The sequence below is a fragment of the Sander lucioperca genome, chromosome 17, assembly GCF_008315115.2.
Source record: "Sander lucioperca isolate FBNREF2018 chromosome 17, SLUC_FBN_1.2, whole genome shotgun sequence".
Lineage (NCBI taxonomy): Eukaryota > Metazoa > Chordata > Actinopteri > Perciformes > Percidae > Sander > Sander lucioperca.
Genome location: NC_050189.1, coordinates 12,723,901 through 12,742,010, shown reverse-complemented (window position 1 = coordinate 12,742,010; position 18,110 = coordinate 12,723,901). Strand labels below are relative to the sequence as shown.

The 18,110-nt window shown below is 38.7% G+C and overlaps 1 protein-coding gene across 1 annotated transcript; it reads right to left on the bottom strand.

The window, feature by feature from the left end:
- Window positions 1-2,346: 2,346 nt before the first annotated feature.
- LOC116052133 lies at window positions 2,347-16,209 on the bottom strand. The gene is made up of 11 exons (XM_035994252.1): window positions 15,824-16,209; window positions 15,655-15,717; window positions 14,992-15,255; window positions 14,111-14,518; window positions 13,903-13,965; window positions 13,509-13,583; window positions 13,260-13,334; window positions 12,452-12,548; window positions 6,993-7,077; window positions 3,720-3,792; window positions 2,347-2,486 (listed from the first exon to the last, which is right to left on the bottom strand). Exons 1-11 carry the CDS (start codon window positions 15,852-15,854, stop codon window positions 2,347-2,349), a joined length of 1,374 nt encoding a protein of 457 aa, XP_035850145.1. The 5' UTR covers window positions 15,855-16,209.
- Window positions 16,210-18,110: the final 1,901 nt, after the last annotated feature.

Genomic DNA, 18,110 nt, shown 5'->3' with positions numbered 1-18,110 from the left:
GGCAAAGCTGTACGACCACTGATGAACAATTGTTGCAGATGAAACTTTGATTCTGAGATAAAAAAGGATTAAACCTGGTGATCTATTCGATTACTAATATAGAATGTGTTTTCTTGCACTGAGATGGAAATAACAGTTTCTTTGTGGTTCAAGGCTCACGCTCTCACACAGAGAGAGTCATGTCTATACCACACACACGTCACACGTCAGGTATTATTAACGATCATAACCTCTTTATATGGTTTGACGGTCAGACAGCATCGAGACAGGATGGAGTTCACAGGTTTCCTCCTTACACTGTGAGAAACAACTTGCCTTTACTTTAATAATATACTTGTTACAGTCTATCTTAAAAGGTTGATATTAACCAAATGTATTTGTAATACAGAAGTTCTAGTGGAGAATTAATACTCGTCTTCAGAAAAAGAACATTTACATTCTAACATTTAAACTATATAGTGTGTTACTTACTCTTTGTGGTGCTTACCTCGTGTACCTAAGAACTCTGTTTTACAGACAGTTTTTGATTACTGGGAAACTAAATTCCTTATGTTTTTTTTTTTCACGTAATTAAGTGTAGGAGCCAAATTGAACTTTGGGTTGATTTCATGTTTCTTTCTTGTGAATAGTAGTGTGTGTGTGTGTGTGTGTGTGTGTGTGTGTGTGAATGGATGAATGAGTGAGTATATATATGGCCACAGGTCTGTCTACCCCCACCTAAAGGACGGTTGGGAGGCTGAAGGTGGAGCCCAAGGGGAAAGGCCTTAAAGACAGGAAGCCACAGCATCTGGGCGTGGCCTGTGAGGGAACAGTCTTTTGACCGTGTGGTGGTGTGCCGTGTGGTGCCATGACGTGACAAGCCGTTTGCTACCATATAACAGACTGCTTTAGTTTAGTTGTTTGTTTTATTTTACCTCAAGTTTTTTGTAACATTCTATCTACATCAATAACAATAAATGGTCATTGGACCGACTGGATCAACTTCTACTCCTCATCTATACAACTGCACGCGTCAAGCTATATTATTCAGCTCAGCCACCAGTAGTAGCAAATCAGGGAGCAAAGATTAATGATGATGATTAATGTGTTAAACAGTGGACTGTGATATAAGTTATTTTTAACGGATCATCTGCACCATTTAAGGGCCCTAAGAAAAACCTTAAAATGACCCAATAACATGAAAGCCATCCCACAATTTATACCAAAAAGACTTCAGGGATGGCATTTTTAACCCTTAAAAACCCCTAAAACCTTTTATATGTTACAATTGATTAATTTATCTCACATTTAGTTTGAACCGCTGAATTCGCACCTTAACTGAAAAGGAAGGTCCTTCAGTAACGGATATTTATGAATGTTATTTTGCAATTTTACATAGTTCTGATAATTAATGGATTTGTCAATTATTTCTAAACTAAGTGTAAAATAAATGGGAAGTCATAGCCCTTAAATGTATTTATTTTGATAATGTGTTCTCTTTAAATGAAGGTGGTTAAAGGGATTTAGTTAATGGACATATTAATTGATCTCTGGTAATCATACTGAACAAATTGATTTAGGGTTAAAAATAGGAACTAAGTAGTTTGTTTTTTTGTCTTTCTCTGCAGCCTTTCTCAAAGTCTCTCCCAACAGATCTCACTTCTTTAAGTAGGAGTCTTTCTCTCTGAGCTGAACAGGAAATCCTCTGGATGGAGCGTAAAGGCCAAAACAGGCCGAGGAGTTTCAGAGTGCGGACGTGACTAGGGCTTTCTGCAGGTGTCAACCTGCATCATCAACGAAGTCTACTAGTGGAACAGTGGGGAGTACTGGTGTGAGTCCACATCTGGAGAGACGAGTCCAGCTGCCAACATCACCGTCACCCGTTAGTTCATCACTGGAGGCAGGATGAACCATGTAGCTCGTGGGGTTAAATACCAAACACATCATAATTCTTTTTTTAATCAAATGTCAATCACAGTGACAAACACATTGCATCTCCAGTGACTGCTTCACAATAAAACCATTACATGCTTTGCTTTTGTAAATATTTTTTTAGCTGATATTGTTCAGGTTGTTGAACAAAAAACAACAAAAAAGAAAGACCAAGATGCACTTGGCTTAGTTTAACAGGAAAAGGTCACAACACTGCCCTCTGGTGTTCAAAGTTATAATCTGCAAATGGACCCTCTCAGCAAACTTATGGTGGCTTATACTTTTCTCTTAAAGGCTGCAAAGGCTACATAGGGTACTAACCCCTAACCCTAACATTCAGTGGAGGCTTCTTTCTTCAATTCTTCAACCCTTTCTCTTGCAGAGTCCTGTGTTTCCTGTGATGGAATGAGAATCTGTGACTCTGCGCTGCACCACTCAAAGCAACTCTTCCAACCTGCGGGCCAGCATCTTCCTGAAGGACAGATCTCCACGGGGCAGATGACCATCCCTGCAGTGTCCAAGGCTGATGAAGGCCTCTACATGTGAAGTCTGGGCATCACCAGAGTGCTGGCTCACTGTCAGAGGTGAGATGAAATATAATGATTTATGCATTAATGTAAACTTAATTTAAACTTTCTCATCACAAGATTTTAAGGGAAGACACTGCAGGTGAATGGGGAACATATTTTAACTAACAGATATCAGCATAAAACTACCACAGTTGATTATTTACAATAAGACAATTCTGTTTTGTATTACAACTTTACTGAAATGTTATGTTTAAATATGCAAATGGTGCAATGTCTTATAAATATGTACTCATTTGAATTTCCAGAACAGAAATGTAAACCTTGGATAAATCCAGGTTCAAAATGCTTGTTTCATTTTGTTGTCATAAACCTAAAGTACTTCACAGTTCAAGTACAACTGCTAAACAGATGTAACATTGCAACAGAGCACTTCACTCATTATAAAATATCTATCTAACTATCTAACTCATGGTTTTCATACACAGAACGAGCAACAGAGAAAGAAGCAGGTCCACCGTCTGATGGTTCAACTGGAAACGTGACAGAAGGTGAGCTCAGACAAAAAAACCTGGGTATTTATTTACACATTTAATGTACATTATATACAGGGTAGTCTATATCCTCGATGTTCCACTTCCGGGATTGCTCCGTTACCGAAGGAAATTTCACTGGATTTCACTCATTTAGGCCGCATATCCATTGCCTTTGGCTTCCTTTTGTTGATATTTTAAACTCTGGTGGATTTATGAGGACTATGGTTAATCTTTTCTCTGATCTCTGCAGGGTAAATCGAGACAGCTAGCTAGACTATTTTCCAATCAGAGTTTTCTGTTGCACGACTAAAACAACTTTTGAACTTACACGTTCCAACAAAACAAGTTCCTTCCTGAGACTATTTTGCAGAGGCACCGTGGCTCCCTGCGGAGCTTAGTGCCGCCCAAGACGATTGTGATTGGTTTAAAGAAATGCCAATAAAGCAGAAAATGTTTTTCTACCATCTCAGAATGTTGTGTGGACTATAGCAAAGCGAGACTACAGCGAACAAGCTGCTTTAAAATGCACTCATGGCCCACATTGCTTCTCATGTCATGTTTTTTTCTCATTTTTATATCAGATAAATGATATGTAAAGGACACGTTTCATAAAGTGATGTTTGAAACTGATCCTGAGAATTAACACCGGCAGGTCCCGGTGATCCTGCAGCTCCCCTCACGTGTGTCTCCAGACAGATATGTTACCTGGTGGTGGGAGCTCCTTACCTGCTGTCTACCATCTTACTGGGACTCATATACAGAGACAGAGCGAGAGGTGAGGCATCTTTCTCTGTCACTGTGCCGGTGATGGAGGTCAACTGGGAGAGAAGGAACTTATGAGATGATTTCTCAGCAACACATATATGTTTTAAACTCTGTAAAAAAAGGATGCTAAGGAGATGTATGTTTTTACAGATGTTTGTGAATTTGTGTTTTTATATATAATTTTTTGTTTCTCAGACAACTCCATGGCAACTTCTTAACTCCATCCACAGGAAACACACTGTTACAGTAAAGCTGTACGGAGATGACTTTTTATAATGAAGGGATTTACTGTAACTATAATCCTTGCCAACTTTTCAATAGTTGGAATGTCTATGTTGAAATCCTTTTTGTAATGTGTCACAAACCAGACTCACTCTATACTTTAATACCAGCATTATAATGTGTTAAAAACATTTAGAATTACTGTAAATGGCTTAAAATATTTAAACAAGGAATGTTACCTTTTTGATTTTAGCCTCGATGATGGTGATTATGATGATGGGGTCAGTGTTGGTGGTCCCATGTACAGTATATTGTTTGCCATAAAGCATTCATGAAATTAATTTGGGTGAGGCTATTTGCACCCCTGGTACAATTAGCAGTGTACGCTATTCATACCCTGGTGCAATTAGAAGTGCTACTTGTACCCTGGTGCAATTAGAAATGAATGCTATTCGTACCCCGCCGGTGCACACAGCAATGTGTTCTATTAATACCCCGTCTGGTACAAATATGAATGTATGCTATTTGCATCCCTGTGTATTTACCTTGGCATATATTTACACACAGTTATCCATACTACTCATGTATTACACCTTTTTGGAATATTATTGTTGCAGTGTCCAATATTTCGCACACTTCAGAGAGACGATGATACATACACTTGCGCGAGCCGCGATATTTTTTTTTTTACAGGGTGGTAGGGGAAGATTCATGAATATTCATTATGGAACTCAACCCTGATTGGCTCGCCCTGACATTTTCTGACATCTTACCCTAACCATAACCAATCCCACTCCTCTGGCCTAAACCTAACCAACCCAACCAGAGCAGGCAACGAGTACTAGCCATTCAGGGATGAGTCCCCTAATGAATATTCATGAGTCTTCCCCTACCACCCTGCCTTCGCAGGCCCTGACTTGCGCAATGGCATGCAAATTATCCAATCCAAAATGATAAAAACAAGATCTCCTCACCAGGGTATCAAACCTCAGACTCCCAGCTCAGTGTTGTAACCACTCACCTAGCAGTTCTTGTGGAGTGATATACAACTGTTCACCACTTGGTGTCTTCAAGCCTCGGTTGCTAGGTAACCATACTGTATACAAAAAATAGGTAATAACTAACAAACTAACGGTTGTATGTGTAGCAGGTATGGAAAAGTGTTTGTATTCCACCAAATATCCCTCATTTTACTGTGTATTCATTTTTGTTTATTTCTCCTCATTCAATGAAGGGACTGTGTATGTATTTTTCATGGGTAATGCGCCCTCTGCTGGTCGTTTTGTGGACGTACTATTTGTTTTCCCGGCTCTCGTCAGACGATGTTGGATCTGGCCGAGAGCGGTAGGTACTTTGTGTAGCGCGAGGCGGATGTATAAAATACTATGTTTAATGTGTATTTAAGTGATTAGACAGGCTGATTGTGGTTAGTATAGGTTTTTAGTAGTTGGACTGTTTCATTCTCTTCCGTGTATTTTTGTTTATTATTCAGTTCTGAGTGTTTTAGTGAGCTAGCTTACATGCTATGTTTTCATATGTATCTGCGTTGGCATTCGCCATTTTGTGTCCTGCACTGCGCCCGTATAAGTACATGTATGTTCTCTTTATGTTGTTAGGCGTGTGTTGAGGGCATTCTACCAACGCTGTGTTTCTCCTCTCTAAAACACTCAACAGGTATGTTATTTGCACAGGACTTATTGTGATTTAAAATGTGTATTTTGTAATGCTGTGAGATTGCAGTTAAAGTGAGAGTGTGAGACATCTGAGAGCAGTTTTATACAGGCTATATATTACAAAAGTATTTTTATATTCTTATGTTGTATTTTTGCATTTATTGTTTCATATGTGTTTTTATTTTATTGAGAAATGAAAATATTTCTGAGAGACGATATTGGATCTGGCCGAGAGCGGCGTGTGTTGAGGGCATTCTACCAACGCTGTGTTTCTCCTCTCTAAAACACTCAACAGAGCAATAAATGTCCTGTGCCAAAGCCTGAGTCTCCAGTCGTCTGCTTCACAAATTAGACACAACGCAGGTAACCGGTACTGAGGCCAGGCCGGTTACATATGCTTTCACTGAAGACAGAAAGCGCATCTGAAGTATCCATTTTCTGCTAGAAATTCAATTGTTATAAACTTTAGAGACAAAACTTTCTTAATATGCCAGTTTCTGCTGTCAAGGAAGATGAACGTCGGCCAAACTTCCTAAAGAAATTAAAATAAAAGTGAGCTCCTAAAAAACCAAACCAAAAATCAAGAAATAGTGTTCAACAGCAAACAGAAGGGGCTTCTCACTCCTACCAAACTACTATTTAGAGCTCCATACAAAGTAGCAGAATATTTACAGAAATGCAAAGTTTCTAACTCCAGAACACAACCATCTTTGCCAAATGGCTTCCCTACCCATATACAACCCAGTTTTTTTTTTTTTTTTTAATCTCGCTCTTGACTATGTACTGAATATTATACATGTACTTTTTTCATGTCTGTTGTTATCAATAATAGTATTGAAGTTAACGCTTCAAAAAGATGAGGCGTGTCTTCAGGGCTTTGTATTTAGCAAATATGTACCACATGAGATGCAGGCTGAGTTGTCCAACATAAATGTAGTGAAAAAACTCTAATGTGCTGATGGTGTTGGCTCACTGAACAACTGATATAGTGTGCACATTTAAACACAGAATCCAGTGGTGCGGTTCCAACATTTTATTGTCGTAGATGCAGAGAAATGGTACACACTTGGTTGCGGGTGGATGATGGGTGATTTTGTCTAAACATATCAGTAAAGAAAATGCCAGATATTTGAATAGCATTAAACAATCAATAACAACAAATGAGGTTAAACTAATCTTGATTTACTGTACATCATTAAAGCATCCACAATCTGCACTTAATTCTCTCCACACAAACAGGATTGAATTCTGCAATCTAGCACAAACAAAACAAATGTCAAACTTTCAGGCAAACATTTAATGTGACCAAAATATAAGTGTTACAAGTACATATAATACAAGTGAAAGTGAAAACTCACATCAATCCTTGTCTTTGCTTTGCCTGGTGTGGTTTGATTTGGAGGGAAAAGAGAGTCACAGGCCTGAAGGGCGGAGTTATATAACCTTGGAAAGGGGAGTAGGAGTAGTTTTAGTCATGATTGACAGTCCATTAATGGTGCAGGTGAGGTAGAGACTACAGAAAAGTATTGAAGGCAAATTTAACAGTTCAAGGTGTTTTCACTGTTAATTCGTTTAACTGTTTCACAGTTTTTTAAGTTAATTTATTGCAACATCTTTCCAAAAGTCAATGAGTAATTGTGTTAAGTAATCGTGATTTCAATTTTGACCAAAATAATTGTGATTATGATTTTTTTCCTTAATCGAACAGCCCTAATTTTTTTTTGTCTTCCTACATACACAGTAAAACTGGTTCAGAAGGTGTGTAGCAACAAAGCGTTGTTGTGTTAAAGTATGGCCATAAAGCATCTCCATGAGCAGCAAACATGTATTTAATTCATCAGGACTAAAAAAAACTTTCAATGATGCACAGGTGAAAAAAAGATAATAAATCAATCCTGTTGTTAAGCAGACAGTTATGATTAAGTGCTGGTGAAGACTAACATGCTTACATTTCTGTTGATTTCAGGCACACTTTAGCACCTTAAACGGTGATCTGGTGTTAGTGCACAGTTTAAAGAGTAGAGATTGCTGGATTGTTTGACCTGGGATGCCATCGAGCCTTCCAAGCAATTTTGGATTGGAGCCAAAAGATCAGGGATAAGCAGTAAAAGTCCCATTGTTATCATAGAGCAGACAGATTGGCAGGGTTAGTCAACTCATTGATGGATGAATGGGAAGAAAGACCCTGATGTATGATCCATAAGAGACATATCTGTGTCACATATCATCACTAATTCTCACCTTTATTTTAATTAGGACGAGATTAGATTAATTGACGGATGTAAATTTAACTACCATGGATGGCAAATATTCAGCCAAACAACCTTGGTGGACGGGAAGACTGCGTCAATTCAGATTATAATTCTAAGAAAAAAAAGAGGAGTAGCAAGAATGTTTGTAGTTTTAAGAATAGGTGGAAGCAAAAAATAGACTAAATTATGGAAAAATAACAAAAAAAGAACAACTGGCCTAATGCAAGATCCAGAACAAACATTTTTGGACACATCTTTGGTGAAGTTGAGTGACTACACTTTAGTCTATATTGGTCTTGATATGGGGCATCGATGGTGCGCAAATGTCAGTTTGCTTCTCCGCAAATGAGAGTGGCCAGTCTGTGGCTTACAATGTCTAAACTTTGTTTCATTTTACATATTAAAATGTGCATCTGCAATATTTTGTTTTCATTTTCTATTATACTAAAAAATTAAATCTGTTTTGTGATCACTTTCAATGTCTTTTTCACCAACCCACTGTCTGTAGTTCTTAAAATGTCTTTTACTGTTCCTGGGGCAGTTTCTTGTGGTAAGTGCACCCTTTAGATGTCGATATAACAGTCCTGGTGACTGTCACCACCCTACCACCAGCTTGAATATTCAATGAGTCACTTCTCCGTTCCAGATAGAATCACGCTGGCATGATCAACCGGAATGGATTTCCAAAACTGGTTCTCACTCTGTCCATAAGCCCTGGCCTGTTTTATCTAAACAGGAATCATAAGAACTTGTTCACATACTAGTCAATAACATGTTTAGGCCTTGCATTATACTCTAGTTCAATATATTAAGTTTCAATATCATTATCTGAATCATTATCAGCATACATCATTGTACCTTATAACACTAATTAAAGAACTGATAATAGCCATTATGACAACAGCACAATACACTTTTCCTCAATCCAAAATTAGGAAGGATTGTATGTATGTATGTTACATGTGGCCCTGCTAATATTTGCAATGCCCACTCTCTAGTGAGAGTACAAAATACATTAACGTTAGCATTACATAAGTAATCACATCCCCCACAGTAGAATATGTATATTGTTGTTTTGTTCACTTTCTGTGACCCTGCCTTGTATGTCTTTGCTAGGTAAAAAAACACTGCAGCGGTTTCTTTTTATTCCCACATTTTAACAACCCTGTTTGGGTGCAGAAGTTAACGCTGTGCTTCCTCATCTCCAGTGGATTTCTCCCTCTGATTGTGATCGTGATATTTTAGAAAGAACTCAGAGGATCTGAAACTAAAACATTACTTTCACTGCTGAGCTTTTAAAGAAATGAAACCTTTTCCGCTGTCAAACGGGATGTGATATTCTGTGAAGAACGGGATACCTTGCGTGACCTTTTAGTCAGAGAGAGAGCGCGCGCGCGAGAGTCACAGCCCGCCTTGCTAAGTTTTACAGTGGCAGGGAGAACCGGGTCGGCCCCTTTAAAACCGAGGCCTGCCCGGTTGGTGACGGCACGTTCATTAATCTGCCGCCACAGAGATCACGGTTTTCATTTATTATTTCACGGACTCAGCGCTGACGGGCCCGTAGCCCTTATTTAAGCGTCCAGTTCTGACTGATCCTAATAAACTCGTTCAGTCATCTGCCCGTAGACCCCTGGCTTCCTATCCTAAGAAATAAGCGAGAAGGGGAGGAGGGGGGGCGAAGGTGAAGCCTCCCTTCTAATTTGACATCTACTACCCTGTTTGACGCTGAGGTTTTGAGCCTCCAACGTCACTCCGCCTAGAGCAATCCTATCTTATGCACATCTCTACATCTACACCCACAGATCTATCAACGTACGTACACAGGGTATCTAAGACTCCTCTACTAGAAAAATGCGTGTGTTTCTATAGTCAGTGGTGTGAAGCCGTAGTGTGGGTTTGGCTGATACTCACCTCGGGGGCTTAGCGAGGTCCAGTTGAAACTCCTGGTCCTTTGGTCTTTGGTCCGCCGGTCCCGAGAAATGAGGTGCACACCAGAGCTCTTTCTTGGGTTCTTACATGATTTTTTATTCATCAATCAGTAGCTCATATATTGGTACAGCCAAACAATGAGAAAATATATATAGCAGTTAAGAGGAGGAGGGGAAACGCGTTCTTAAGTCATTTACATACCCTTATGCCTGGGCTTATTCAACTAAAAATTATTATCCGAAAATTTGGTTGCGTGACTTTTTAAAGTTTCATTCACAATTCTGCCTAGCGTTTCTTTGTTTGTACAATAAATTTAGGAGTTGGCTTCACATTGACCGTGCGTAATCCTCAATCTCTGCTGATCTCTCCCAACGCCCTTGTCAACTACAGTTCAATTGTGGGAATGTAGAGACAGGTCGTGGTTCCAAGTTAAGCAGGCACCAAGTTTTAATTTACAGTCAACATTTTACCAAATCGTTGCAAAGTGTAAATTACACTTTCATTATTGGAAATTAAATTGTCATTACGTTATTCAGTGCTCATCATCTGAGGGAGACAGTGTAGGCCTGATGTTTTTTCCAAGAAAAGAGCAAAAGTAGCAAAGCCTCTGACGAACTGACTTGCCAGCCCCGAGCATCACTTTTTACTGTATATCCCCTTATCACAAGCCTTATACAGCGTCCTGATAGGGGGACAAGGGAGCCATCTTACAAACGTCTTGACCAAAGTGTATTAAAAAAGGTAAGCGCAAGGTAGAGGCGAGAACTGTCGTCACCACCTGCATGAAGCCACATATCCTGTCTTCCTCGTATGCATGCTTGAACTGAAGCAGCTACGGTTTTCTGTCAGATAAACGCTAAACCACAATTTTCCGTCCCCTGCTCGCTTGCTACATTCAACTGTTGTTCCAATACAATGTTTAAAACCATGATAAGTTTTTTGGTGCACAATGCTTATATCCATACAGTAAGAACATAAAAGATACAGAGATAAAACAATAAAATACCTTATCCTAGTAACCAATAATTAAGTTTGAAGCACACTTTAATGCAAAATGCTGAATGCAAAAGGCTTACAAAATTCAAAAACACTTTAAGAGTGTAATACTAAAGTCATCGGCTATATATTCGAAAGTGGTGCAATCACCAAACATAGCATACTTAAACACAAAATACTGTGAAATAGTAAGAAAGAAGGGGTGATTACTTTAAGGTTTTAGACAATGTACTGTGTGTGTGTAATATGACTGTAAACTAGGTCACTTAGCATACACCACATCGTCGGCTTGCTCATGTTTTTTCTTCTTTTGTTTTCAGTAAGCTCTACTTTCATTCAGTAGGCTTTTTCATTATGCTCTACTATTATTCAGTAGACTTTGTGGGGGACATTGTCTCTCTCTCTAGAGCTTCTTTTCTGTAAATGCTCTGGTCCCACTCTGCTCATTACAACTCAACTGAATTTTCACAATATGTTCATCTCCTTTAACATCTGCAATAAGATTATTGTCTTCATTTAAACTAAAGTTACATTTTAGAGATACAATTGCATTAAAGAAATGTATCTCATGAAGAGGAACAATAGTGTAGGCTGTTCCACCACTTCAATATAAAGAAACTTTGTTTCTGTGAATTCACTGCTGGTTTTATAGACCTTGAAGAGGTTTTAAACATTTTTGAAATTTACATCACTTGTCACTTTATGATTAAAGATACAATACTGATAACGGAAAGACACTGAATGTTCAAAAGTGTGACTTTACAGTATGACTTCCTAACTGAAATACAGAAGTAGACCTTTGAACAGACCACCTCCTCGGTCCTTCAGTCGGGTGAATTTGGTCTGTAAAACACACAGGATAAAGAAAAAGTCACATAAAATAGCATGTAAGTCATTTGAGCTTTTATTTGGCCTCATCTATGTTATGGTTTGTCAAAAAGACAAAAGAGTCTTCACGTTAGAGCCTCTGTTAGACTGTATGCATAATGCTCACAGTGACAATGCTAACACGTTGCTGAATATGTATAATATGATTATCATGTTTACCATCTTAGTTTACCATGTTAGCATGCTTATGTCTGTTAATTAGCAGTGAAAACAAAGTGCAGCTGAGGCTGATGGGAATTAGTTTTGCAGATGTTCATAAACCCAATGACTGGACACAATGTGAATCATTAATCATTATGCTATTAATAAAAAATGGATCTCTAAACCAAATTTTGTGGCAATCCATCAAATAATTGTTGAGATATTATACTGAAAAACATAAAAATGTCAAATTTAATGGTGGCACTTGAGGAAAGTCAAGGGATCAGCAAAGTTATTAGGTTAGTTGTTAAGATATTTTATATTATATTTGTTAAGATAGAGCTCTTCTCTCAGTAAAAATCCACAATAGTGAGAGCAAGATAAAATTATGAGTTCCCTGTAAGTTAAACAGCAGCATGAACGAAAACATGAGGTCACCATGTCAACATATTAAAATTCATCTTTGTTAAACCTAATTGATTTCAGGAAGTTTTCACTGAACTCTCATATCCTCAGCTTGGCTGTGCTATGATAACCTTGTGGTTTGAACACAGTTGAGTGCATGTACTTACATTTTCAGAGGAGAGATTCTGTATCATTGTCAACCTTACCTGTTGACTGTAGAATAGACAACACTGTTGACTGTAGAATAGACAACACTCTCGTCTGTTAGACGTCGCTTGGAAGCTGCTCCGGACCTGTCCGGCTCTGTTTGGGAGAACAAATACAACGTGATACAGAATTTACTGTAAGATTGTTTGTAGAGCTTTAAAATTTCATTCAATTTGGGATTTTCATTATGCTCCAACATTTTATAAAGCATTGTTGTGGTTTGATGCGGATTGTTTCAGATTATAAAGTATTCTGTCTCCCTTAAAGGTCAAAGAAAACTGCATGTTGCAGACATTACATACAGCTCTTAGTCATTTAATGGATTTTCTTTAAAACTTTCCATCTTATAGTGTAGAACCTCAGAGCCTCTTGTACTGCAGACAACTATATTAAAGCTACTGAGGGGCCCTTTGTTTCAGTCGGTGGTTTTCGCGTGTGGTTTATAACTGAAAGAATCAAATTATCACTTGAAACCATTTAGTACCTATTTGAAAGGAAATGCAGTGTGTGCAGACATATCTAAAAATATGTAGGTCTAGTATTGCAGTTTTAAATGTATCACCTCTTAACACTAGTGACATTTATGTTGCAAAGAGAATGTTAGTGGCTGGTAAAAGTTCTAAACTTACAAATATTTTGAATTACTAATTTAGTTCTTCCCTAAACATGGTGTTGAATATTCTGTGTAATTGTACCGTTGTCTATTACTGAAGACAAAACATGTTGCACCACAGACTTGCTTAAGTCTTATTCTGAAAGGAAGTAAATCAGTAAACAGTGAAGCAGAAGTGACATAATATAAACTACCTTTCTTCTTACTTTGTTTTTTAACAACAGCGTATGTCATAAGGTCCGGATCACCTGCATTGTCACCATCAGACACTGAAAGAAACAGACACTTTCTCACGGCTGTTTCCATTGTTGAGTTGTTTAATCATAATTAAATGGGGTAAATGTATTCTGCACCTATAGCATTATATCACTTAAAATATGACATCATTAAAAAAAAAAGATTTTGCACAAACTTGGAATTAGAAGCAATATAATATAACGTACCTTTCTCTCTTCTTTGTTTTTTGACAACAGCGTATGTTGCATGATGTGGATCAGCGATACTGTCCACTCTTGAATCTAAAAAAGGAAAATGTAATAATGGGCATACAATATTTCATTAATACGCAGCATATAGCATAGCATAGCATATAGGCTATATAGCAAAGACAGGCGGGCACAAATACACAAATTGTACACAAATACACCAGATAACATATTACATTGCATTACATTGTGTCTGAAAGAGTTGTAGCTAAAAAGAGAAATGGAAAGAAGAGTTTATAACCAGGCCATTGAAGCTATGAGACTGTAAAGGGAGTTTGTTAACATGCAATGTGTTAGTATGTTAACATTTTGCATATGATGTTTGCCATGTTACATCTTGGCTTTTTCTCACCTGCAGGATCTGCAGGTGAGTGCGATCCTGTTGTTGGTTTTCCAGACAACAAACAGCCCAATACTGGAGGACAGAAAAGACCAAATGCCATCAATAGAAAAACTAGAAAAGAACAGGAAAAAAAGCAGAGACGAGAGACATGAATCAATCAAGTCATTTACTGAAGAAAATATGCACATGTAATTTCTGGGAGACAGTGTTGCTGTACCCCTGTGTTTCCTACAGAGAAGAAGTCCCATCACCAACAGCATCAGAGCCACCAACACAACAATCCAGAGCAGGGAGGGCAGATTAGGGGGGTGACTGGAAGGACGGCTCTCTTCGTCGGCTGCTGGAATGGAGTTATTAAACATGCCTTCATCACCTTTTACTTTTAAGACAGTTAGCCAACTCTGCGGTGATTCCCCAGCTCCAGAGATGCTGCACTTGTAGAGTCCTTCATCAGACTTGGAAACATTTTGGATGGTCATGTTTGAATACCAGGTCCCGAGTGTGGATCCATCTTTGTAGAAATCAGCCATGTGATTTGACTGAGTATCCTTCTTTCTACAATAAAGACTCACGTTGTCTCCCTCCATAACAGGACTGGCAGGAACTTCCAGGATCACAGAACCAGCTGGTCAGTGTGATAAAAACAGATATCATGTTGAACATGTATGTTTAGTAGAAAACAACCAGTCTCTGAACAAGGAAGAAAGGGACCATTCCTGTATTTGGCATGAATTAAATTATATTGTTGAAAGGAACAGTAACCCATACAGGACTTTTCAAGCAGGAAATGATTAATAGGGAAATGAATAAATCAAATTAAGGGAAATGAAATTGCATCTTTTATGAACATGAGTCTCTTAAGCCGTGCAGACACTGTACAGATTGGTCTTCCCCAACTAACACTTTAGGTGGCAAAGAAAGTTAGCAGCCAAGATGGCACCTGTGTAATTCTTCATATTAGTGTCCCTCAATGTGTCTCTTGACTTGCATTAAAATGTTCCATTGTTGTACAGTAGAACTTCTTTCAAAATGCTAAATTGAGTTTACTGTGTCACTGCGTCAAATAAACCAAAACTGTTGATTATTTGTTAAACATACGATTGATGGTGATGATGACAGCATTGTGTGTGTTCCCCTCTGCATCTTCACACCAGTACTCTCCACTGTGATGTGAAAAGGTGAGATGAATGGTGCAAGATGGTGCTGATGACTGCCAGGTGTAAGAATCTGTTGGATTTCTGTTGTTAAGCCTCCTCATCACTCGCCATTCAGTCAAACCACCTAACTCTTGACAGATCACACTGACATTCTCATATTCAAAAAACTGCAGTCTGTCTGGAAGAACGCGAGGAAAAGCTGCATCTGAGACGGACACACATAAAGTGAGCAATCAAATCAAATATTCAAGTTATCTCAGGACACTTTTCATATAGAGCTGGTCTAGACTACCATTTACAAAAAAACAAGACAAATCTTTACATTAGTATTAACAGCATATAATTAAAACATCTACATTTGAAGGTACTCTTAGCAGTTTGTGGAGCAGCAGGATAACTTGGTCAAGGTCTGCTTGTGTTCAGAGTACTGTGGTTACAATGTCATGATTACATATTTCATCTTTCTTGGTCTCTTTGTTGCTAAGGCATAAACAAATGACACATTTCAGCAGTTAATAAAGAAACAACGATAAGATAATTATTCAGAATATCACACAGCCAAGCACAAACTGAGTATGCACCTAATTATTTAAATCCAACTTACTAGCTTTCTGAGCAAAGTAACTGTGGTCAACTCTTACAAGCAGCATGACCAACATGTCCATCCCTGGAGAGACACATGAAGAGAGCGGTTTATCAAATAAAACACAGATATTTCTCCACTGGCTAAAAGGAAAGATAAGTAAAATAGTGATACAAAGTTTCATACTCACACAGTCTCATGCAGAGAGCTGTGACCTCCATGCTGTCTTCCTGCTGACTGTCTGAGCAACAGACTGAAATACAACCAACACATGATGTACATCAGAACCTCCCCTTCCTGTCTGCATTATTTCTGGTTTAATAAAGTTTTGTCTAGAAATATCTATGTGAGGCAGAACTGCTATAGTGCAGATAATAATCTCACTGGTGTAATCCTAAAAAAAGACAAGTGTGCGTGCTAGAGATCAAAGACAGGTGGCTAACCTTAAACATAAGTAGAAAAAGCTGGTCCAGCATCACAGCTGCCATCAGACACTGCTGTCCTCAGAGCCAGAGTCAACACTAATATATTAACCTTCTTGTGCCAAAAGACTATATTTAGTATAATAAGGAAACATGACACATTTGTTCTAATTGGTATTAAGTATTGAAATCTTGTATAGACATACTTTGGTATCTAACAGTACAACTTTGATCACATAAAAAAAATCTTACTTACTATAGTCAAAGTTAGCAAAAGCGCTAGCATTGTGTTGTGTCCACCAAAGGAAATTCCAAATTTCAGTTTTGGGTACAAATGTGTTAAAAAAAATAACTTTAGTGGCCGGGTTGGATCAGTAGGTAGAGCAAGCGCACATAAACATAGAGGTTTATGCCTCAACGCAGAGGTTTAGGGTTCAAATCCGACCTGTAACGATTTCCTGCATGTCTTCCCCCTCTCTCTCACCCAGCTGTCCTATCCATTAAAGGCGGAAAAGCCCAAAAAATAATCAAAAAAAAAAAAAGAACTTTAATGGAGAGTGTCCTTTGTCCAGTTTGAATTATTGCTGGTTTAGTGCTAAATAGCCAGAGAGAAAGAACCAAGTTTTAATCGAAAACCTGATATTCTCACTCTAAATCAATTAATAAACACATACCGTGTTTCTCGCACAAAGATCCACGCTGTTCAGACTGAAGAGATGTTATCAACATTGTTTTGAAACTAGCTGTGTGTTCACGAGGACCGAAACCATATGTTTTCTGATCTGATGCCCAGCCCACAGCAGCAGGTGAATAAAATCTGTGAGTATCTTCAAAACTGTTGCAAATCACCATCAAAACCAGGGACATATCATGGTTTGGGTAAAATATGGTTGAAAGAAAACCCTGTTTTTGGCAGGAAAAGGGAAATGAGAAGTGACCTCTGTTGGGAACCGAGCAGTGTGGTTAAACACTATCTTTTAAACAAAGATCTCAGAGCATGTGACCTCTGAGACAAAGGAAACCACATGTCCCACATGCGGCGTGAGCGACCTTTTCAAACAAAGAGAATGCGGCCTCCATGCAACTGTAAAAGCCTAAAAGTCACACCTCCATGAGAAAAGATGGCCGGAGGTCTAAAAGAACTACAGAAGTGTAGTTCACACCTACATGTCACCTTCAAGAACTCTGATTCCCTATTGGCTGGGGTCCCTGAGCGCAGCAGGGGTCCGTGCCCAGGTGACCGGGGATATAAATACTCTGGTCACCCACTTCTCATTGTCATCCACTGCACGTGAAAGCTGCTAAAGGGTGCTCTCCTCTGTGCTTTTCGATTTCAACCCCATTGCTGAATGAAGGCACGCAGTCAAACATTTGTACTCTAATTAAATAGTTTCGTTTTCCGGACGAGTGGACTATTTTTGATGTTCTGGGAACATCAGTGTTTCATCTCTGCAGAAGAGAAAACATTTTCTCTACAAGAAATCAGAAAACAGGGACACCACTTTTCTTATCGAGTTGATTGAACTGGTTCTTCGTTGCCTTTGGAGCGAAAGCAGTTATTTCCGTGAATCACTGACGAGTGAGAGACAGATCCGTTTTTGTTTACCGTGGAGCATCTATGGGACCAAACAAACGGGAACACACACAGTAAGGAGGCTGAAGTTTCTGGGCAGAGAAATATAGGTGTGTGTTATTAATGTCAGTAACCGCTATTGCTGCAACTTTTTACTGTATTGAATGTGATTAATTAGTAAGTGCTACTGTTGCATTAATATGATTGTGACCACCGAGTCCAATGTATTGCTGTGAAAGTACGGGATCACGGTACTTGTTGATATATGTTGTGTTTGATACTGTAGCTTACTGAAACTGTAATGCTACACTGCTATCTCCCGCCGCGGAGAAGTTAGTTATTGTACAAGAGAGATAATAACCCTTCCGTTCGTCACTCAAATCATGGCACCGTGACGTAACAAGACTGTTACTTCGTGGCCCTGTGTAGACAGAAGGATTGGTTATTATTACTGCAATAAGTCAGCTGTTGGCCCACAAGAG

Coding starts and splice junctions, on each gene's coding strand:
- LOC116052133 (XM_035994252.1), bottom strand. CDS start 15,854: ATGGAGGTCACAGCTCTCTGCATGAGACTGT. Junction 14,519..14,991: donor TGTCATCATCACCATCAATC/GTATGTTTAACA, acceptor CACACTGACCAG/CTGGTTCTGTGATCCTGGAA. Junction 7,078..12,451: donor GTCTATTCTACAGTCAACAG/GTAAGGTTGACA, acceptor CCCCTTTCCAAG/GTTATATAACTCCGCCCTTC.